The sequence below is a fragment of the Oncorhynchus nerka genome, linkage group LG14 (genome assembly GCF_034236695.1).
Source record: "Oncorhynchus nerka isolate Pitt River linkage group LG14, Oner_Uvic_2.0, whole genome shotgun sequence".
Classification (NCBI taxonomy): domain Eukaryota; kingdom Metazoa; phylum Chordata; class Actinopteri; order Salmoniformes; family Salmonidae; genus Oncorhynchus; species Oncorhynchus nerka.
Genome location: NC_088409.1, coordinates 44,648,556 through 44,673,334, shown reverse-complemented (window position 1 = coordinate 44,673,334; position 24,779 = coordinate 44,648,556). Strand labels below are relative to the sequence as shown.

The 24,779-nt window shown below is 43.9% G+C and overlaps 1 protein-coding gene across 1 annotated transcript in view; it reads right to left on the bottom strand.

The window, feature by feature from the left end:
* LOC115141202 (mannosyl-oligosaccharide 1,2-alpha-mannosidase IA-like) overlaps positions 1–24,779 on the bottom strand; it is a 240,448-nt gene that overhangs the window by 85,008 nt on the left and 130,661 nt on the right. The window contains exon 3 of the mRNA XM_029679931.2: positions 3,247–3,362. Coding sequence (XP_029535791.2) covers positions 3,247–3,362 — 116 coding nt within the window. The remainder of the gene's footprint in view (positions 1–3,246; positions 3,363–24,779) is intronic.

Sequence of the window (24,779 nt, the reverse complement as noted above, 5' to 3'; positions counted from 1 at the left end):
GGAGCAGTTCCTTTTTAGTGCGGATTTGCCCACCACCACCACTGCTGAGGCTGTCTTTAACACAATGAATATGTACCTGGGCTCCGTGGGACTGGCCTGGGATGGGTGCCATTTCGGGAAAGCACTTCGTTGTAGTAAAGCAGATCCTGGAGATGGCACCAAGTGCGACGTGGAACCACTGTGTAATACACAGGGAGGCATTGGCAACATAAGGACATGGTGCCTGAGCTCCACGCCACACTCCAGGATGTGATCATGCGTGTTAACTATATCAAAAAGAGTTCTAGGAGAAGCAGGTGTTTCAGGCCTTCTGCAGGGATATGGGGAGGGAGCACCATCAGGTGCTTTATCATGCAGAGGTTCGCTGGCTTTCCAGGTGTAAAGTGTTGGGTCGCTTTTATGAGCTTTGAGCAAAGATTTCTGTGTTTCTTTTGGTAAACAAGTCCCCTCTGCCCGAACTTTCCGATTGTGAGGAAACGCTTGCGCAGGTTGCCTACCTGGTGGATATTTTTTATCTGAATTCTCTCAATGTATCAATGCAAGGGAGGAGGCACAATCGATTTGTACAGGGGGACGAAGTGGAAGCCTTCAAGATGAAGCTTGCCGTTTGGGCAAATCATGTTTCTAACGGGAGGGATGAACATGTTTCCCAAAGCTGATTTCAAGATTCAGAATCCGATCAACAAAGTGCACGGCGACACACCGTTTAATAGCATCTTGTCAAGCTGCAGGGGAAGTTTTGCCACAACTTCCTGGAGGAGAACAGGAGACAAGATGACTGGATACGGGGACCCCTATCAAGTGGAGATGGGAAGCATCACGTTGCCAAGCAACGGAGATGCCAGCTGCTGGAGCTGTCATTTGAGCTGTTATTTGATCGTGGATTTGATCGTGGACTGAGCTCCCGGAAATGACACTGTCACAGTCCTGGTGCAGCGTAATGGGAGAGTATCCTGCTCTCGTCTGTCTTGCAGTCAAAATCATGCTACCGTTCAGCACAACCGATCTGTGTTGATGAGTTATTGTTCAATATGTCAATTATTGTTGTTAATTCATTCTGACATTCATTTGACATTTTATTGAACTGGTCAAAAACGTACACCGTAAAACACTTTTCAAGGTTGTGAAACTATTCACATGGTAATTGATGATTAAGAAATGCTTATGATTGTTGCTTTTCTATTTGAAACACTGGTATTTGTTACTTTTCATGAACATTATTGGGCTGCTTTTGAGGTCATTTACTCCCCACTCTTGAACTGGTGGCCTAATTTTAAATGGCTTATTCTCTTCAATTGGTAAATGTTTTCTCAGTTAATATGTCTGTGTAATGACTTTCTTTAATACCATAATAGTAGCCCGTTGAGACAGAATCTATTTTGCAAGTGAAGTCTGCCCAAGAAGGCAGCTGCAATACAACATTACTCAATTGTCATTGTCAAATTTGGGTCCCCAGCCAAAACCGATTGAGAACCACTTGGTTAGAGCATGAATGACTGCGTTGTTAGTGGTTTAATTCCCCTTAGGTGCATAAGGTGCTGTAGCGTTAACGTGTGGGGAAAATATGTCATTTTAACATTCTCTTTTGCCACTTTGTAAAACTAAATTGCTGAGCCTAAAAACGGATCCAAGGAACAATCCCTATACGTCAATTAGATCCCTGCCCCAGTTCCCAAAGTGTGGTGACTTTGACCTAAAATGGCCTGGCGTCCAAAACAGGACAGATATCCGTCCACTCAGATGAGGAGACCCTCTGGGACAATTGATCAGAGGAGTTGGAGAATGGTGACAGATTGACCTCGCTAGCCCAGTGACAAAGTACGGCCGGGAGTGTAAATCCTCCCTGGGTGTCTTTATGATGCTGACGAGGTTGCTGTTTGTCATGGGCTGCCGTTACTAAGTGTCTCTTGCCCTGGCTCTCTCTGCCAAGACCAGGAGCAACTGCTGCACACCCACATCGATAGTCATCTTCATATTGCCCAACTGCTGCCAGAGGGAAAGACTGAAAAACTCTATGTGTGAGCGAGCGGGAGAAGGAGGGAGAAGAAAGGAAGAAAAACAGAAGGAGAAAGGGAGGGAGTAGAGAGTTAGAAAGGAGAGTGAGAAAGGAGCGAGACATGGCTTGCTTTGGGTGTCTAAAATGGTATACATGCTCTCTACAAAAACTGTACTCACCGTTCTTTGCATGTCAACATCTATTTACATCTAAGTCTAGCTCATCTCAGTTCACAGCAACTACTAAGAGCACGTCAAACCCGTCACTCGGGAGGTTTGAGTAGATTTCAGGATAACTTCCCAAGAGGGACAAAGCCGAAGTGCTATTATAGGGAATAGCCAGATCAATGAATAGACCATAGAAAACGCTGACCTCGGACAATGTATCACCTTAACACATTAAAGACATCTCTTAGCCAGTAGATCTCAGAAAGATGATATTTGATTAATGACGAAACCAAATTGCCTTTGGACAAAATTAAGTCTCCCAATGAAGGACTTACAGAAAGTGTGGGAACAGAGTGGAATGGAGGGCCTATAACTAGTCCGTTAGCAGCAGGGCACACTTACCTTGCTGGCTGGCACCATCACTCTCACTCACTCAGTTTCCACATAATGTCCAAATTGGCAGACCTCTCTGTTCCTGACTCCAAGAAGAAGTATATTATCATGGAATTACTCAACGGGGAGGCCAATGACCTCCTCTCTCTCTCTATCTCTCGCTCCTCTCTCTCTCTCTCTCTCTCTCCATGTTTCCACATACATTCTCTCTTACTCCCGCCCTCTTTTATTCATCCAATCCCACAGCGCACACAGTTCTGGGAGAGTTAAAATAATCCCTTGGCACAGTAACAAAGAGTGGTTAGAATGGATCAGTTGTTCAGGGTTGGCCACACAAGACATCCTTTATTCCATCTGGAATGCCCTATATAGCGCTGGCAAACTGCCCCACCCCCTGGACAGGACTTTGGGTCAGTAAGTGGCCAATCGGCTTAAAATCAACCCGGCACACTAAGACCACTGATGATAACTTTATTAAGTGCCAAGTCAGACAGCCTACTTCTAGTGTTGGGGTAGTTGATTGTTACTCCAACAAGATAGGAGGGATTGGAAAATTGATCAATCAGGGGACAACCGAAGCACTAAAATCAACCGAAGCATTAAGACCACTACTAAGAGTGTTTGTGGTAGACAACTGGTCCTCCAACATGAATGGCAGAGATAATATCCAATGAGTGAATTTGATCTTACCGAGTTCAGGTCCAGGCTGGTCTCTACCCACTCCTTTGCGTCGTTGTATTCATCCATTAATCCCATTATATACAGTGTGTCCAGAGAATCCACGATGGAGGCTCCCCTCAGACCACCTGCAAAACACACAGAACAGTCAGAACCATGGGGTATAGGGACTTGCAGTGCCAGACATCACACTGCATTCTTGTTCTGGGTGAAATTAGAATGACTAGAGTTGAGGCTCAGAGACATAAAGCAGACAGAAGTACCAAGACCGCAAAGTTAGGCAAAATCCCTGAAATGCCAAACTACAGTGGAACAAACTACAGCTTTCACATCTGCATCTTTAATCTTGAATTATGCTATGACATTGTCTAGGCTAGATGAAAGGCATCTACCTCCAAGACGAACATTAACAGTCTAGCCTGCTGCGTTCCTAATTGCATTCAGTGCAGGATCTGTGATCCCTATGCTCCAATGGCTGGTTGTAGATGCACTTCATTTGAGGTTATTAAATTGCCTTCACAACCTTAATAAGAAATGTTCAGAGGCTTTTATTCAATCCCACAGCCCTTAAGAGCAAGATTGGATGGTCTTTTTCTCCTCATATGAAGAAATATGCGATCCGTGGCTGGCTGTAATGGAAAGAGCTGTGAACAGAGGAATCAGTGTCCTCATTGTGTTACTGAGCAAAAGAGATGCAGGAGAAACACACCAACTGGAAGCCTGAAAATGGAGAAATAACAAGAGTAGAAACTAGGCCAACATATACCGCAGGAATGGCCATTACATGCACTGTAGGGCTTGAAAACAAAACTATAGGTAGAGTAACCGATTAGGCTGAAAAATATGATGTGCCCATTCATGTTCACCCGTAAACAGAGCTCAACACAGATACTCTGTCTATCTGATGCAACAACACATCAACACAGCAACCTGGCGCATGAAAGTGGTGCGATTCTTATGAGCAGTTATTGTGTGGCTCGGCAGATACGCAAATGTAAAATCGTATCTTGAGGCGACAAAACATTCATGAAGCAGAGGCAACAGAACACAGGAGGCGAGAAGGGGAGCGATAGTTTCTCTAACTCGAGTCATTTGAATTTGGCCAGACTGTGCAATGCAGTGGGCGGCTAAGACACCAGGGTTTGGCTTGTCTGATGTGGTTTGGGTGGCGGAGACAGACGTCAAACTCTCTTATCGTCACGCAAGCCTCCTCCCTGCAAACCCCAACTCAGCTTTCCTCTGCCCTCAAATATTTCTGCCTCAGATGTATTTTTTTATCTAAATAATCATAGCATACATGTAATAGTAGCCTACAATATGTGCTTTTCAGATTACCCAGAAAGCCTCTCACATTGTTGACCTTTCACCCTACCACATTGAGGTCATCTGATAAGGTAAGCGGAGAAGGCGGAGGGTGCAGGGATGAGGGTTCATAGGTGACATGGCTGAGTGATTGGCGTCATATACACACTATCAGCCTCATGAAATATATTAGGGCTGTTGGTCACTTGGATAGTCCAGATTTTCCATCTGTAGATGCTCTACAGATGGTCATACTATCAACAAACTATACGTTGCTAAGCTACTGCTTTCTAAGGTTAGGGTCAGAATAAGGGTAAAGGTTAGGGCTAGGGTTAAGTTTAGCGTTAGAGCTAGGGTCAGTTTTAGTAGATAGATAGTGTCACCAGGCTATTTACTCGATTTTATCCCTTGGAGGACTGCAGTGCCTTTCTCACTTATAATTCTTCACACGGCCACTTTGCTCCAAACCTTTAAGTCTGATGTGTGGTTGCAGGGGTCAGTGACAGGGCTCTCAGTGTGTTGTCTCTCCACTGCCACGGTCAGTCGCCTCCCATCTAAAACATGCACCCACCTACCAACCAACCACGCAGCTAGTCACCTCCCATCTAACACACATCCCTACCCACCAACCACGCAGCTAGTCACCTCCCATCTAACACACATCCCTACCCACCAACCACGCAGCTACTCACCTCCCATCTAACACACATCCCTACCCACCAACCACGCAGCTAGTCACCTCCCATCTAACACACACCCCTACGCACCAACCATGCAGCTAGTCACCTCCCATCTAACACACACCCCTACGCACCAACCACGCAGCTAGTCACCTCCCATCTATAACACACATCTCAGCCCACTTCAGCTGGGTTTACCCTGACAGGGATTCACCTTACATTGAGAATGAGAGGGCACTGCTACCGTCCAGCTATAGCTAAGCACATAGCGGATTCAGAGTTGAGATAAGCATGCATACTTGGGCACTGCTACCCTCCAGCTAGAGACACTGCCAAGTCATGGGAAATCCACATTTTAGGGCCTAATGAATTTATTTAAATTGACCTGATTTCCTTATATGAACTGTAACTCTTATATTTTTGTTCAGTAGTTTCATATACGCTATGAAGGTAATGTGACATCTTGCCAACACTGTGAAAACTCTGTCAAACAAGTTAACTTTTTCCTGTCTCTAGCAGATCTCGTTGCGAAGTCCATTGCCACCAAATAAAGACTCTCAAAAGCATATTCTCCATTTCTGTTTGTGAAGGACTCTCACCATGCATAGTGAGCACTTGACTGTACTGTTGCAGTTTGATGACAAATGATGTTTCAGAGGACACAGAGCAAAAAAAGCGATAGCTAATACTCCTCATTACCAATCCCAGGGACGGCGAACGTCGGAGAGCAGTGGAGTGTGGGAAAACTCCTATTGAAAACAGCAGCAACTAAGCACAGATGATTGATGGACTCAGGTGAAAGAGGTAACAGATCAATCCATCACACATTACTCCCAGGGTCCCGTGGCGTGGCCCAAACATAAACTTTATTTATTTCAGAGGCCCTTCACCTGGAGGGTTCCACATTCAGGTAATACCGACCATTAAGCATCAAAGCTTAAGTGAGGAATCTATAATCTAACCTTGACAGTCAGCCACAAAAACAACAACACCATCCATCCATCAAAAGACTCTCGGTGATGTGAGTGCCACACGTGCGTGCTTGGAGACACATGAGACAGTAGAAATGATTTTGCAATAGCAGCTGCTCGCCAAACTGAAATGTAATCACATATGTGTTTAAATTCATACCAATTAATTAGAAGATAACCATTTGAAATGCTGTAATACACTGATCCTGTAATAAACTGTAATAAACTGGTTTGATATGCTCCCATATTCCAAATTGATTAAAAAAAGAGCAATTGCTACGCCACCATAATTACTTTAACATGAATTTAAACAAATATGAATGAATCTAATTCCTTCCCCCTAGCAACTCAGGAGCGCCTGTACAGGAGCTTGTCACAGTAGAGTCATTCATAACATTTATTGTGTGTGTGTGTGTGTGTGTGTGTGTGTGTGTGTGTGTGTGTGTGTGTGTGTGTGTGTGTGTGTGTGAGTGAGTGAGTGTGTGTGAGAGAGAGAGAGAGAGAGAGAGAAGGGGTGTGTGAGAGAGAGAGAGAAAGAGAGAGAGAGAGAGAGAGAGAGAGAGAGAGAGAAAGAGCGAGAGAGAGAGTGTGTGTATGTGTTTTTCAGCATGTGTATGTGTGTACAAGCATGTGCGTGTGTGTTCATGAGTATATATTCTATGTTGGAAATGAGTTGGAGAGATTGTATGTGTGTTTATGTGTATTGTGTGTACGGAGTGCATAGAAACCTATTTGTGAGACATTGGCTGGTGGATGTTCATTTATCAAAGCTGGCTAGGCAACAGGGTCCGGTTGGTTATACTAGAGAGCCTGGATACACATGATCAATCAATCACTCACTCAGACACACACACACACGCACCACACACACACACACACACACAGTAACACACTCGCGCATATGCAAACGATTGAAATCGTGTTAACCATTGAGACAAACGGCATGACAGAACAACATTCCCTCTGAGTAACCTCTAACCCCATAGGGCCAATCAATACATGAACTGTTCTGTTCATTCAAGTTAAAGAAACAAAATGGATGATTTGGTCACCTCTCTGCATTGACAATATTGAAATTGTATTCAATAGGATATAAATAACTTAACCCTCTCAGGGACAATGTTGAAGGGACTGTTGGAGAACCCAGACTTACTGTATATACCGTATGGAACATTGGCCACCCTTCAGCGAGGACCATGGGTAATTACCATTGACGAAAGAAGAATAACCATAGACAACGAAAAAAGATCTACACTGCTAATTTGTTCAGCCATCTTGTTCAATTAAGCTCTCAAACTTATACCAGAAACCGTGAGAGACATAGCCCGGTAACATAACAAGGTGATTTTAATAGATAGAGACTCTGGTATATCGTATTCATTACACCACTCTTGTATTACTGATTGTGGGTGTCCAATTACCATCACCAAGGTAACGGTAGCCTCGTCGACGCATGTGTCCATGGAGCTTCAGGTCCAGTGAGTGGAAGCTGGGGTACAGATTTAGCCTCGACATGTCAGTGTTCAGGAATCTAATTTGTTGAATGTACTTAGAGGTGTCTGTGTAGAATGGAACTGCAATGAGTGTAAGGGGGGGGGGGGGGGTTGAGAGGAGAAGGATGAGGGCATATTGGAGAAAAGACAGGGAGGGTAAAATGTGTTATGAACGTGTTCCAGGAAAGAGAGGTGGGGGGGGGGTCTTAACAGCAAAGAGAACGGTAAGGAGGAGGAATGTAAGAAATACCAAGGCTATCAATCAGAGTGGAGTTTTCAGCAGTATTTTATTTTTATTTAACCTTTTTTTATTTAACTATCAGTATGGAATATCAATGTCACAGTTTAACCTCGGACAACCAACTGACAGTAGCGTCAAGGAAAATCAATACAGGACGAGTGGCCAAAATGAATTTGACCTATTGGAGCTGATGACAGCTAAACCTTCCCGAATGTACCTTTTCCTCATGGGGTCATTGTTGTTATATCCTTCATTTCAAGAATTTCCATCAAGGGGGTACTCTTTCCTTTCATGTCATGTGGTGTCTGTCTCAAGTGTGACATTCTTCTGGATCGTCAGACCTTTGTGTTCTCAGGTTCGCCAGCTACCCCTTGGATATTTCTAATACAATAAGATTTTGTTTTTTGTCTACAGTTCACAGTCAGAGTAGCTGTCTGGAGCCCAGTGAGTTTGGTCCTCTCGGGAGAAACATCCACCTCCACATCCTGCTGAAACCACCTACTGTGGTCAAAACAACCACAGGCTGTAAGAGAAATGTCTGGCTCACCTTACCTTGTTTCAGTCTACTAGGAATAAGTCAGAGAGATTGGTGATGATGTAAAAAAAAAAAGTGACACTTTTGTCAAAACACACTGTATTACCTGGAATTGTTATTGGTACTTTCAAAATAGTTTCCTACCCACTTCAATCTCACGGAACCTCCCCAAGAGCGCATTCCACCCACACCAACCTAGATCCCTTGAGGCCAATTAACTCTCAAACCTCTCTAACTCCCTAATGGTAAACATCACACATTCTCTGGTCACTGTAAGTAAACTGTGAAATGATCAGCAGTATATAGGCAACAGCAATAGAGCCTCTGTTTGAATCAAACATAAAAACGACATGATTGCCATGGAGACAAAGCTGCTGCGATAGGAGCGGTTTACTGATGCACATGATCTAATCCATAAGCCTGCGGGGAGCTGACCCTGTTGAATGTGAAGACGTGTGTGTTTATGTGTTTGTCTGTGTATGTGTGCGTGTGTGTTTGTGTGTGTGTGTCTGACAGTGATGTAGCACCGATGTCCAGTCGAGTCCCAACCGGCTGTAGCAGAGAGCTGGGAGAGGATGAGGCAGGGAAAGAGTAGGAGACAGTGTGTGTAAAGTCTGCCTCTCAATGTACAGCCACACAGAGCAGACACACACCGGCTGGTGACCTGCTCTAACGTCCAGCTGAATGCTGATTCAAACCATTTATCAGCATAGAAAATGCCATAAGTAGGAATGTACTTCAGAACGCTTCAAGGCAATAATACCTGTAGACAATCTACAAAAATGAATTACCTCTCATTAGGGCTGGGCGATATGACGATATAGATCGTGTGACGATAGAAAAACGTCTATCGAAGCGATATTATGCTCTATCGTTTATTTCGTGGTGTTGCAAATCCCACTCTTTACAGCAATATTTTTCGGCAATTGGATGACGCTTTGCGCTCTTCCACACGTGCCATGTGAAAGAACATTTGCAACACAAACAAACATGGAGGAGAGTGAACGTGACACACGGACCAGAAAACCGTCCTCTGCAAAATATGCCCGCAGGCCGGGTCCCGACAACAGGCTCAAACCTCTCTTACCACCAACGCAAGAATCATGTGAAACAGTACGGAGAGAGTCTACGGATGAGAGGCAAACAAGTACAGTCTAGTGCTCAACACAAAGCACCGACTCAGACGTTGCAAGAGGCTTTTGCCCACGGCACAGCATATGGCAAAGAATCACAAAGATGGAAGGAGAACAGCTGCCGTTACAACTTACATCTGCAAAGACACGGCCTCAATTTACACGGTGGAGAAACAGGGGTTTCGTGATTTGGCGCTAACGCTCGACCAAAGGTACCAAATGCAAATACACGTGTTAATGCCAAAATAACATGCAAAACAGGCAAGCCCCCAAAAATATATACATTGGAACGACCCTGGGTTTATAAGCGCGGAAATCGACTCTGCCGGACGAGCAGGCTTTTGCGGCACAGAGTCGATAGCGCTCCGAACCTCGGGCTCGAAGGTCGAGGGTTCGAGACCTGATCCCTGCTGTTTCATTACAATATTTTAGGCCTATATTTATTTTGTTTGTTACCAATGGATCCCTTAGATACCTGAGCAGGCGACCAATGAATAACCTGTATGCACAGACACACTAGCGGTGGAGTGTGAAGAAGGAGGATTATAATTGGTTGAGGAGGGAGAATGTGTGTGCGAGGCCTATTAGTCAGGGGCCTTACTGTTGAAACTTACTGTGTGGTGGTCACCACAGTAACAGAAAATAATTCTGCTGTGTTAATGGGTAGGGAGGGATCCAAAATGCTGTGAATAGGAACGGTGAGCTGTTTTGTCAGTGTTGTTTCAAAGGGCAAAAGCCTATATTGTATATCAGGGGAATTAACAGAACATAAACTAAGTAAGGAGACATAAATACAAAGTGTTCCAGTCAAAACTCCACATAGAAAGTAGGTCTACACCGAGAATAAGGAGAGATACTGTATACAGTATACCATGGTTGTGGATATTAATGGATAATATAGTAGGAGGAGAGAGAGAGAGAGAGAGAGATGGCTTTCTCATTTACATCCCCCGCACCCTAATTAATATTTTGATGCAGGAGGCTTTAATGCGCGCTGATTTTAATTGCCCCCCTTTATTCTTGTTTTTCAGTTCCTACTCCTCATGATATTCCAAACTAATTGACTTAAAGCCATCTTAACATCAACATGGCGGTGCGGTGTGTGCTCCTTGAAACCTGCAACTGAATGCAAAACAAAAGGCAGATGCACACATGAAAACATACTGTATACACACACATACACACATGCACAAAAGATAGATGCACATACGCAGGCACACACATCCCACACACACACACACACACACACACCCACTCAGATACACACAGTAACCAAACATGATTATAAAGGCTATAATCATGTAGCATGCACATACAGATGAGTCAGTCTAACTGGCATCATCTAATTAGCCACTATGGGAGGGTGAGACAAGCACAGAGCATCTCAGCCCCCCCCAGTCCCGTCAGATGTTACAATATCTCCAACGAGATTACAGGCTGCATACTGTGCTATCGAACCCCTCTGTCCATCCATCCACCCCCTACCACTCTCACCACGATCGATTGACACACAGCCACTGTGGGAAGAAGATTATATCTGATGCTATAGTAACCACTAACCCACCCCATCTGAATGGTTGGTGACAACTGTGCCATGATTGGTCAGTTGTTTCAGACCAGGATGGGCCTACAGTGCCAACAATTCGACGACATTGATACCAATAGTAAATAGCTGTAGCAGAAAGAGCCTACACCACAAATTGGAGGCACTCAGAGTCTGCAGCTCGGTAAACTAATTGACAGGTCTTCCTGTTTCCAGACGGAGATGCGGAGGGCAGGGTGAAGTTTGCATCGATTCTACCTACCGCAGGCTGTGACTCCAGCAGTAAGCAGGTGTAGATGAAGTATAAATCTCCCCCGGTCTCTCCATCTCTCCTGGAGATTAAACAGAGGAGCCTGGCCTGTCAGCTGTGCGATACACAAAAGCACACACAAACACGGGCAGGCATGGCGCACACTGATGCACACACACACACACACACACACACACACACACACACACACACACACACACACACACACACGTGGAGACAAACACACACACAGCCACCTGAGTAATGTTTGCCTGGGCCAATTAAAATGGGTTGGAATAACCTGGCCAACCTGTTGATGGAGAGGACCCGTCAGCTGGAGAAATTAAAGCAGAGTCGTTCAGCATCATTAGTGTAGGAGAGGAGGATACCCAGAGGGAAGAAGAGGGGGTGGAGTATGTGAGGGGGATAGTGTGTATGTGTGTGTGTGTGTGTGTGTTGATCCATCCTAATTTATAAACAAACTGCCCCAAAGTACAGACTGTATAGACTGCCTGTGAATTTGGAAATACAATGAAATAATCATCTAGTGTGATTATAGAGAACTTTACTGTGGGAAACCATTTACATCTGTAGAACATTAAGTTATAAAGCATTTTCCAACTAACCAAACATTTTAAAAAGAGAGAAAAGTCTTTACACACTGTGTACATACAGTAGCAATGAATTAACAATTCACCAATAATTGGTTCGTTTAACAACTCAGCAGGTGCGTTCATCTTTAATTTCATGCACCAACCTGTAATTTCACAACAAATTGCAAAGGTCAAAAAACTTTCATCTCTTTTATAACAGTTGTTGAACTTCAAATCCTTAACTCATCCAACAACCTTTAAACACCAGCCAAACTCTCCTTTACTCACTCTGAGAACTCTCTCTCTCTCTCTCCCCCTCCCTCTCTCTCTCTCTCCCTCTCTCTCCCTCCCTCTCTCCCTCCCTCCCTCCCTATGAGGGGCAAACCACTATGCAGTATCCGCTCTGTCTGGGGCACTGAGTCACACCTTTACCGCCCAATTATCAGTGGATCCCTTAGATACCTGAGCAGGCGACCAATGAATAACCTGTATGCACAGACACACTAGTGGTGGAGTGTGAAGAAGAGTGATTATAATTGGTTGAGGAGGGAGAATGTGTGTGCGAGGCCTATTAGTCAGGGAGGGTCCTTACTGTTGAAACAGTGTGGTGGTCACCACAGTAACATAAAATACTTCTGCTGTGTTAATGGGTAGGGAGGGATCCAAAATGCTGTGAATAGGAACGGTGAGCTGCTTTGTCAGTGTTGTTTCAAAGGAGACATAAATACAAAGTATTCCAATAAAAACTCCACATAGAAAGTTGGTCTACACCGAGAATAAGGAGATATACAGTATACCATGGTTGTGGATAGAAATGGATAATATAGTAGACTAAATAGAGACAAGAACAGACTGATTGGTGGATGTATGATGGGGAAACCGCAAACACTTTGTGGGTATTCCATGGAACCCCGCATGGTACAATATTTAAAGCCGACTACTGGGATACGCAGTGGCCTATAGTGAGTCAAGAATAGGATATAAATAGAACCAAAAGTGAAAGGACCAAAAAGCTGTTCCTTAATGCGACCGTGAGCTTAAAGGCTTGAGGGAGTGACGGCTGGTGATTAAAGTGCCAAGCTGATTACTACACCCCACCGAGCATGTCACGGACCATGTCACTGACCATGTCATGGACCATGTCACGGACCATGTCACCAACCCAAATAGCCATGAAGACGTCATCATCTGGGTCACCGTGTCTTCGGCGTGACACATATAGCACGTCAGACGACTCGGACAAGACTGATCGGTTTACATACACTCTGGGTCCGGGGCCAGTAGACAGGATGAGTGGTGGAAGGGAATAACAGACATAACAATGAGATATAAAGTTGTAGGCCTGGGTAAGTCAACCCCTGACCTTTGACCCTAACTATTTCTCTCTACGATAGAGTACAGTTACAATCCCTTTTAATCCCCCTGCTTCGTCATACATTTTGCTACCAGTTTTTCATTATCGCGACTGTGTAATCCCTATGGCGAGGGGCTTGTTGATGCGCTCATGTTCAGTACAGTGGGGTTTTATTTGTTTGTTTTAATCCAAAGATGGGGAGAGGGGTAGTCTGGTGGAAAGGTTTCATAGAAATGATTTCTTCCCCCAGTCCTATCAACTACTGTATGTCCTCACAGAGGAGCTAGAATATATATTTGCATGGCTCAGAACAAGTGTAGTTGTCACAGTAGGGACTGGCAACACAGCGGGACTATGATGATCATCGTCAGCTGAAGAAGAGCTTCCACTGGATCGCTGTCAATCCTTGAAGTGATGACGCAACACACTCCCTGCGATCTCAATCAGCTAGCGCAATCGGGTAACTCTTGGCAGATTTTTTTTTTTTTACTTGGTTCGCTCGCTATTCCTATATCTACTGGCTCTCGGCTAGCTCACTTTGTACCTCTTTCTGCTAGCTCTAGGCTGGCTCACTGACCGGCTCTTTCTGCTAGCTCTAGGCTGGCTCTTTCTGCTAGCTCTAGGCTGCCTCACTGGCTGACTCTTTCTGCTAGCTCTAGGCTGGCTCACTGACCGGCTCTTTCTGCTAGCTCTAGGCTGCCTCACTGGCTGGCTCTTTCTGCTAGCTCTAGGCTGGGTCACTGACCGGCTCTTTCTGCTAGCTCTAGGCTGGCTATCTGGCTGGCTCTTTCTGCTAGCTCTAGGCTGGCTCTTTCTGCTAGCTCTTGGCTGCCTCACTGACCGGCTCTTTCTGCTAGCTCTAGGCTGGCTATCTGGCTGGCTCTTTCTGCTAGCTCTAGGCTGTCTATCTGGCTGGCTCTTTCTGCTAGCTCTAGGCTGGCTCTTTCTGCTAGCTCTACGGTAGCTCAGTCTGTAATCGGTACCTATTCCTACCAGTTCTCGGCTAGCTCACTAGGTACTTTTCGGCTAGCTCACTCAGCTAGCTACTTTTTCTAGCACACCCCACTAGCTAGTTTCCTCTGCTCCCTCTGATGTCCATGCAAGTCTGTGGACCCCAGCTGAGTCTCCAGAAAGGAGACTTGTGAAGCTGTACTAGAGGCTGGAGCAGTGCATGGGAACCTGTAGGGGCCTGTAGGCTCCAGGCTGTTGCATTTGCTCCAGTGCCAGCAGCAGCAGAGCAGTGCAGCCAGGTCTGCCATCATCCAGCGCAAGGAGAAACCTGTACTGACAGGTGGTCTTCTTCCACAGCGTACAGTCAGAGACTAGCTGTGGAGCTGATCTCTCCTTAATGTACATACTATCACTGTACACTACTGTACCTCTTACATACTGTTATCACCTACACGTACAGTAGACTGCTTACCTGTTGCACCCCTGCACCTAATAGGAAGCAGTGAAAATAGGCCGTCATTGTAAATAAGAATTTGTTCTTAACTGACTTGCCTAGTTAAATAAAGGTTAAAAAAATGTATGTATATATATATATATAATGATATGTGGCATTTTTACAAAACGTGGAACGCAACGTCTGTATTATCTCATGCACGGAGAAACAGTAAGCTTTCAGAATATACTTGTTTCCTGCCACAGATTTCCCTCCTGGAATGTATGCTAGATTTGCTAATGAGACGAGAGAAGCAGGTGGCAACTCCCATTCAATAGATGGTTCCTTGGCAATAACACATTAAATAACAAGACGCTGCACTCCAAACTGTGAAATCTGAATTCATGCATTAATTGCTGTATATACAGGGCATTCGGAAAGTATTCAGACCTCTTGACTTTTTCCACATTTTGTTACGTTACAGCCTTATTCTAAAATGGATTAAATTGGGTTCTTTTCTCCTCATCAATCTACACACAATACCCAATAATGACAAAGCGAAAACAGGTATTTAGACAGTTTATTCCTACAGCTCTAGGAAGAGTCTTGGTGGTTCCAAACTTCTTCCATTTAAGAATGATGGAGGCCACTGTGTTCTTGGGGACCTTCAATGCTGTAGACATTTTTTGCTACCCTTCCTCAGATCTGTGCCTCGACACAATCCTGTCTCGGAGCTCTATGGACAATTCCGTCGACCTTATGGCTTGGTTTTTGCTCTGACATGCACTGTCAACTATGGGACCTTATATTGACAGGTGTGTCTTGTCCTAATATCTATATATTTCTCGTCCTAATATTTATATATTTCTTTATTTTTGTACTAATATTTTAATTGATATATTTCTTTATTCCATTATTTTACATTTAGATTTGTGTATTGTTGTGAATTGTAAGATACTACTGCACCGTTGGAGCTTGGAACACAAGCATTTCGCTACACCCGCAATAACATCTGCTAAATATGTGTATGTGACCAATACAATTTGATTTGATTAGGGTAAATAAATAAATGTAATCCATTTTAGAGTAAGGCTATAAAGTAAGAACATTTCGTAAAAGGGGTCTGAATACTTTCAAAATGCACCATATATAATAACAACTCCACTTTGTCCATGACAGCCAATAGAAGCTCATCATAACACAACCCTTCTTACATGCGTCTCTTAGGGAAAATCTTCTCCATATGCTAGAAGCTAAGTCTTCCTATTCCCTGAGACCTAGCAAAGAAAACATTGTGCTGTGTAGAATATCTGCCTCTAAGAAGACAACTACTGTACAATCCCTTAGAAAAGTACAGTAGGTAGAATAATGAGAGCTATACATATCTACTGCATCTCATAACTGGTGTTTGTTTAATAACCTCTACAGGATAGGGTGTCCCCCCCCCGCAGGACGGTTGAGCTAACTTAGCCTAATGTGATTAGCATGAGCTTGTAAGTAACCAGAACATTTCCCAGGACATATCTGATGTGGGCAGAAAGCTTAAATTCTTATTAATCTAACTGCATTGTCCAATTTACAGTACATTTTACAGTTAAAGAATGCCATGCTATTGTTTGAGTAGAGTGCACAGTTATGAACTTGAAAATGTATTAGGCACATTTGGGCAGTCTTGATACAACATTTTGAACAGACATGCAATGGTTCATTGGATCAGTCTAAAACTTTGCGCATACACTGCTGCTCTCTAGTGGCCAAAATCTAAATTGTGCCTAGATTCCTAAGTCATATATTGGCCTTTCTCTTGCATTTCAAAGATGAAAAATCTATATATTTTCTTTCTATTATCTTTTACCAGATCTAATGTGTTACATTCTCCTACATTCATTTCACATTTCCACAAACTTCAAAGTGTTTCCTTTCAAATGGTATCAAGAATATGCATATCCTTGCTTCAGGTCCTGAGCTACAGGCAATTAGATTTGGGCATGTCATTTTAGGTGAAAATTGAAAAAAAGGGTCCGATCCTTAAGAGGTTTCAATGGTGGGAAAAGCATCACATTTGAAAGACAGTGTATGTGTGAAAGATACCGTATGCCCATCCCCCAGCACACACAAGACTATAATTATGATGATTTGTGTCTTGCTGGAGAGAACGATGGAAACCTTATTGGTTCAACATCAGATCTGTGAGATTGAAAGGAGGGTTGGGACTGGGTCTCCAGGGTGAGAGAAGTGACAGGGGAGGGGGGCGGGGGTTGGGAAAGTGACTTGTCACCTGGGGCTCTGTCGCTATGGAGATATACAGTAGATGATATCTTCCACACTGTGTGTCACCCATCACAGTGCCTGTGGGATGAGGGGAAGTAAGCGGGGGCGAGGCGGGTGTGAACGGGTGGGGTTGACCCTTCGTTCGGCTTGTATGTATTATTTGACAGTCAGAGTAGAGGCGTCATTTGCCCTTCATTTAACCCTGACAAAAAGGTCCTCCCACCTTATTTACCCCTCCCTACTGGCACCTTCACCGAATGCACACTACCCCTGAGACCAGATGCACTCTGGGACATAATTGGAGAGTGGGAAAGAACTGTGTGCTCTCTATACAGGTGGGAGGGTGGTGGATGGAATGGCAATAATGTTAGGATGCTTCCCAGTTCAACGCCTTCAATAAAAAACATCTCTGGATAACAGAAAAGGGAGGACTGCGAATGATGGGGCTTCAAGGTCGACTTGACACTCGGAACCATGGTGCCAGCGTGTGTCTCCCGTATGGTTTTTATTCACTGTGACAGTATCTATACAGACTGGCACTCTCTAAAGATGCCTTCAGAATCTTAGGCCTCTCTACGTCTCCGTTTTTTCTCCTACTCACATCATAATAATTCACCCTGGCTATATCAGAAATTCCTATCCATCAGAGGGAAGGGATCGAGGGGATCCACGGACCACCAACTGGTCTCTAAAAGGTTTCCACTCTGATCCCACCTCTGTGGAAGAAGAGGGAAGAGGATTCTTCAATAATAAATACCCTCAACTTCATCACCTGGGGGCATCGATCGGCTTCTATTGAGCTTCCACATGGCCTTCTCCGTGCTCCATGCTGCTTTTACGACGATTGAAGTGCTTGTGGGTTTCTTCTATAAACGCCTCTGGTTTAAATGGTACCTGGGTGTGCTGTGCGCAAAAGGTCAAGGGGTATTTGGTATTTATTAGGATCCCCATTAGCCGCTGCAAAAGCATCAGTTACTCTTCCTGGGGTCCACATAGGGGCTGAGGGGTAGGCCCGTGTCGCATTCTGAGAAGGCTGGTGCTTTTTAATTGCATCTCATGGGAGGAGAGAAAATAAGAAAAGAGGAGAAGGGGGGGGGGGCGGCAGAGGTGTAGAGACTACCGAGGGGGATGAAACGAGGGAAATAAAAATATATTTTGAGAAAGGACACCGCGATAAGATAAAGGGCAAGAGGAAATTGCAAAGGGGAGCGAGGAGAGAGTGGGGCGTTCCGTCTCTTTGTGTTGGGGAGAGAGAGAGAGAGAACTGCCAAAAACACTGCGTGTAGACAATCCAATTACTAGCCATAAGAGATGCATTGTTTAAGGATAGAACAACTATTGGAGGACAATATTGTGCTCCACAGGGAAAAGTGATGCTGTGACTGCTAATGTCGTGTCCTTTTCTCCTGTACTGTTATGATCACTATGTTCTCCTCAGCATCTGGCTGCGGTGGGTTTGCTCTGTATGCTACAGCGTGTGCTTAAGTTAGTGATCCACATATTCTAAAGCCGTGGTAATGACATCGCTCACAGTGGATGAACATCCCTTTAAGCCCCTATTAAGGCTTGGGGATGGTTCGCCTCGCATTAGTGAGCATGAAGAGGAAGTGATACTGTCCCCATTTGTTTTAATGGGATACGGGAATGACTTGCATCATTTTCTGATCGATCCACAACAATAAAGCTCAGGGTCGGAAGGGGACAGAATAGGCAGAGGCTAGGAAAGAAGCCTTACCTTTTCAAAAATAAATCAAAATGAGAGTCATGGTGCAGAAAAAAAAAAAAAAGTATCATCAAAACTCATCGAGTGGACACCTATTGGTGTGAAAGACATTGACAAGTTACTGGCACTGTAGGGTCTATGTGTGACAATCTAGAAAACTAGGACATAATCTTGGTTAGCATTTCCATCACCGTTTTTTTGTCTCAGTAAGCAGAGACACAAAGGAAGGATTTACTCGTGGGTTTATGTGGCAGTGTTGGCCTGAAGCAACGGTCTGTTTATGAGCAGTTTTTACAGAGAGCTTTCAGACGACCGTTCCTGGAGCTCGCCGCCTAATCCTATTCCTCACAGCAGCCGGAGATCTCGAAGGGTGTTTGAAAGTCAGCCCATGTTTTCTTTCTTCCATTTATTCTTCTCTCTTCTGTGATGATGGGGGGGGGGGGGTGAAAGAAGGCCAAGGTTTCCAAGGACACATAATGGGCAGACGGGGTTGACATGAAATATATTCTCTCCTCTTTAGCTGCTGCTTCCGAGCCAAGTACGAAGGCGAGGAAATAACCCTGGGGTCAAAGAGCCCAAAGCCTTGATTGCTATTCACAATGGAGTGGTACTGAATTGATACCTTTCTTTTGTATTTGGAGGGTTTGTAAGCCTTGTTTGTTTGACCTAGAGGTTGAACAAAATGAACAATCAACTTGTCCTCTGAAATTTGGTTTGAGTGATTTGGACATGGAATGATACGGTGTTAGGAGTCTGGGGGAGCGAGGGAGAACAGCAACGACAACAACAAGAGTAGGCTATACTTCCGTCTTTAAAAATTCAGGGAATCACTGCCTGGGTGAATTCAAGTGAATGCTAAAGGCTGTATTCAATAAACATTAAACTCATACACCTTAACGTGATACTAGGTAGATGGAGCTGAAAGCATACTATTAAAAATAAGAAAAACTCCAGCACAACGGTAATCTTGATGATTCCCCCCAAAATATGGATCTGTTTAACTGTATTCAATAAACTTAAAGGAAAATAATAATACAGCCAACTCTCATTCCCAAACTCAGGGTCCCCTTTGCTATGTTTCTTCCAGGGCTAATCTGTGGGATTGAGAGTTGATCCAGTACATCACGTTCACCTCCTGTTCTTCCTTTTACATCGTACTATTGCTCAAACTCTAGCTCTGTTCAAAAACAGGGAACACCTGCCGCCTGGTGCTTGCTTCGAATCAGCCTCACAGATAATATGCACGCTTGAAGAAGAATGTCACAAGATTATTTTTAGTTTAAACACTCATAAAACTAGGGCACCAGCGAGAGCTCCCGAGCCAAACTCTCAAAATTATTCAACGTGCTTAAGTGTTTTCTCTGGCAATTCTCTAAATATTAACAAGTGTCCCTGCATGACTTTATGCTACCCTCCCTACTCCGAAAGTTTCTCTCCATATCTATACATATACAAGTATTTTCCTAGCCGCAAGCCTTGGATGTTATGACACTCCTGAAGCCTTCTCATCATCCCCTTCATCATCCCTTACTCCAGGCGATCTGCTTCTTCTCTCAGAAGGCAGTGACAGTTGCTGCACATGTCCTTGCCTTTGCCGACTCTCCTGTCCATCAGCTATCCCCCTGTAATGATGTGTGTTGGCTGAGGCACAACTCTCAAGCTCCAATTCAGACTACAGAAATCTTCTGTCTGCCAGCCAGGGAAGCCTTAACTACCTGTCCAGCTAAATGAGCACTTCAAGCTGACCTAAGATAATCACTGCACAGTGTGTGTGCACGTGGGCGTTTGCGCGCGTGTGTGTGAGAGAGAGAAAGAAAGAGAAAGGGAATTGAAATTGAGAGAGAGAAAGACACATATTTCCCTCAGTTTACACAGATCCACAAAGAATTCGAAAACAAACCCAATTTTGATAAGCTCCCATATCTACTGGGTGAAATACCACAGTGTGCCGTCACAGCAGCAAGATGTGTGACCTGTTGCCACAAGAAAAGGTCAACCAATGAAGTGTAAATAAAACCCATATATGTTTATTTATTTTCCCTTTTGTACTTTAACCATTTGCACATCGTTACCATACTGTATATATACATAAGACACTTGAAATGTATTTATTATTTTGGAACTTCTGTGAGTGTAATGTTTACTGTTCATTTTTGTTGGTTATTTCACTTTTGTTTATTATCTACATCACTTTCTTTGGCAATGTCAACATATGTTTCCCATGCCAATAAAGCCCCTTGAATTTAATATATATATATATATATATAGAGAGAGAGAGAAAAAAAAATATGTCAAATCAAACTTTATTTGTCACATGCGCCAAATACAACAAGTGTAGACCTTACGTGAAATGCTTACTGACAAGCCCTTTACCAACAGTGCAGTTCAAGAAGAGTTAAGAAAAATATTGACTAAATTAAAAAAAGAAAAAGTAACACAATAACATAAGAATAACAAGGCTATATACAGGGGGTACCGGTACCAAGTCAGTGTGCGGGGGTACAGGTTAGAGGTAATTTGTACATGTAGGAAGGGGTGAGGTGACTATGCATAGATAATAAACAGCGAGTAGCAGCATTGTACAAAACAAATGGAGGGGGTTGGGGGGGTCAATGTAATAGTCCGGTGGCCATTTGATTAATTGTTCAGCAGTCTTATGGCTTGGGAGTAAAAGCTGTTAAGGAGCCTTTTGGTCCTAGACTTGGCACTCCGGTACCGCTTGCCGTGCAGAGAAAACAGTCTATGATTTGAGTGACTGGAGTCTCTGAAAATGTTATGGGCTTTCCTCTGACACCGCCTGGTATATAGGTCCTGGATTGCAGGAAGCTTGGCCCCAGTGATATACTGAGCCGTACGCACTACCCTCTGTAGCGCCTGATGGTGCCGAGCAGTTGCCATACCGGTGATGTAACCGGTCAGGATGCTCTCGATGGTGCAGCTGCAGAACCTTTTGAGGATTTGGGGACCCATGCCAAAGTCTCCTGAGGGGGAAAAGGTTTTGTAGTGCTGTCTTCACGACTGTCTTGGTGTGTTTGTACCATGATAGATCGTTGGTGATGTAGACACCAAGGAACTTGAAACTCTCGACCTGCTCCACTACAGCCCCGTTGATGTTAATGGGGGCCTGTTCGGCCCGCCTTTTCCTGTAGTCCACGATCAGCTCCTTTGTCTTGCTCACATTGAGGGAGAGGTTGTTGTCCTGGCACCACACTGTCAGTTCTCTGACCTCCTCCCTATAGGCTGTTTTTATTTACATTTGTTTTATTTTACCTTTATTTAACTAGGCAAGTCAGTTAAGAACAAATTATTATATTCAATGATGGCCTTGGACTAGTAACCGAAAGGTTGCAAGATCGAATCCCTGAGCTGACACGGTAAAAATCTGTCGTTCTGCCCCTGAACAAGGCAGTTAACCCACTGTATCAAAGCTGTCATTGAAAATAAGAATTTGCCTAGTTAAATAAAGGTAAAATAAAAATGTTGTACCAAGCTTTAACTTCCTGACTGATGTCTTGAGATGTTGTTTCAATATATCCACATAATTTCCCTATATCCACATAATTTGCCATCTTTTGTGAAGTGCACCAGTCCCTCCAGCAGCAAAGCACCCAAACAACATGATGCTGCCACCCCCGTGCTTCACAGTTGGGATGGTGTTCTTCGGCTTGCAAGCCTCTCCTTTTTCCTCCAAACATAACGATGGTCATCATGGCCAAAAAGTTATGTTTTTGTTTCATCAGACCAGAGGACATTTCTCCAAAAAGTATGATCTTTGTCCCGATGAGCAGTTGCAAACCGTAGTCTGGCTTATTTGTGGCGGTTTTGGAACAGTGGCTACTTCCTTGATGAGCGGCCTTTCAGGTTATGTCGATATAGTGCTCATTTTACTGTGGATATACAGTGGGGCAAAAAAGTATTTAGTCAGCCACCAATTGTGCAAGTTCTCCCACTTAAAAAGATGAGAGGCCTGTCATTTTCATCATAGGTACACTTCAACTATGACAGACAAAATGAGAAAAAAAATTTTTTTAATGAATTTATTTGCAAATTATGGTGGAAAATAAGTATTTGGTCAATAACAACATTTCATCTTAATACTTTGTTATATACCCTTTGTTGGCAATGACAGAGGTCAAACGTTTTATGTAAGTCTTCACAAGGTTTTCACACACTGTTGCTGGTATTTTGGCCCATTCCTCCATGCAGATCTCCTCTAGAGCAGTGATGTTTTGGGGCTGTTGCTGGGCAACACAGACTTTCAACTCCCTCCAAAGATTTTCTATGGGGTTGAGATCTGGAGACTGGCTATGCCACTCCAGGACCTTGAAATGCTTCTTACGAAGCCACTCCTTCGTTGCCCGGGCGTTGTGTTTGGGATCATTGTCATGCTGAAAGACCCAGCCACGTTTCATCTTCAATGCCCTTGCTGATGGAAGGAGGTTTTCACTCAAAATCTCATGATACATGGCCCCATTCATTCTTTCCTTTACACGGATCAGTTGTCCTGGTCCCTTTGCAGAAAAACAGCCCCAAAGCATGATGTTTTCACCCCCATGCTTCACAGTAGGTATGGTGTTTTTTGGATGCAACTCAGCATTCTTTGTCCTCCAAACACGACGAGATGAGTTTTTACCAAAAAGTTATATTTTTTGTTTCATCTGACCATATGACATTCTCCCAATCTTCTTCTGGATCATCCAAATGCTCTCTAGCAAACTTCAGACGGGCCTGGACACGTACTGGCTTAAGCAGGGGGACACGTCTGGCACTGCAGGATTTGAGTCCCTGGCGGCGTAGTGTGTTACTGATGGTAGGCTTTGTTACTTTGGTCCCAGCTCTCTGCAGGTCATTCACTAGGTTCCCCCGTGTGGTTCTGGGATTTTTGCTCACCGTTCTTGTGATCATTTTGACCCCACGGGGTGAGATCTTGCGTGGAGCCCCAGATCGAGGGAGATTATCAGTGGTCTTATATGTCTTCCATTTCCTATTAATTGCTCCCACAGTTGATTTCTTCAAACCAAGCTGCTTACCTATTGCAGATTCAGTCTTCCCAGCCTGGTGCAGGTCTACAATTTTGTTTCTGGTGTCCTTTGACCGCTCTTTGGTCTTGGCCATAGTGGAGTTTGGAGTGTGACTGTTTGAGGTTGTGGACAGGTGTCTTTTATACTGATAACAAGTTCAAACAGGTGCCATTAATACAGGTAACGAGTGGAGGACAGAGGAGCCTCTTAAAGAAGAAGTTACAGGTCTGTGAGAGCCGGAAATCTTGCTTGTTTGTAGGTGACCAAATACTTATTTTCCACCATAATTTGCAAATAAATTCATAAAAAATCCTACAATGTAATTTTCTGGATTTTTTCCCCTAATTTTGTCTGTCATAGTTGAAGTGTACCTATGATGAAAATGACAGGCCTCTCATCTTTTTAAGTGGGAGAACTTGCACAATTGGTGGTTGACTAAATACTTTTTTGCCCCACTGTAGATACTTTTGTACCTGTTTCCTCTAGCATCTTCACAAGGTCCTTTGCTGTTGTTCTGGGATTGATTTTGCACTTGTCGCTGCAAAGTATCTTCATCTCTAGGAGACAGAAAGTGTCTCCTTCCTGAGCGGTATGACGGCTGTGTGGTCCCATGGTGTTTATACTTGTGTACTATTGTTTGTACAGATGAACCTGGTACTATCAGACATTTGGTTATTGCTCCCAAGGATGAACCAGATTTGTGGAGGTCTACAATTTTTTTCTGAGGTCTTGGCTGATTTCTTTTGATTTCCCCATGATGTCAAGCAAAGAGGCACTGAGTTTGAAGGTAGGCCTTGAAATACATCCACAGGTACACCTCCAATTGACTCAAATGATGTCAATTAGCCTATTAGAAGCTTCTGCAGCCATGACATCATTTTCTGGAATTTTCCAAGCTGTTTAGAAGCTACAGTCAACTTAGTGTATGTAAACTTCTGACCCACTGGAATTTTGATACAGTGAATTATATGTGAAATAATCTGTCTGTAAACAATTGTTGGAAAATGACTTGTGTCATGCACAAAATAGATGTCCTAACTGACTTGCCAAA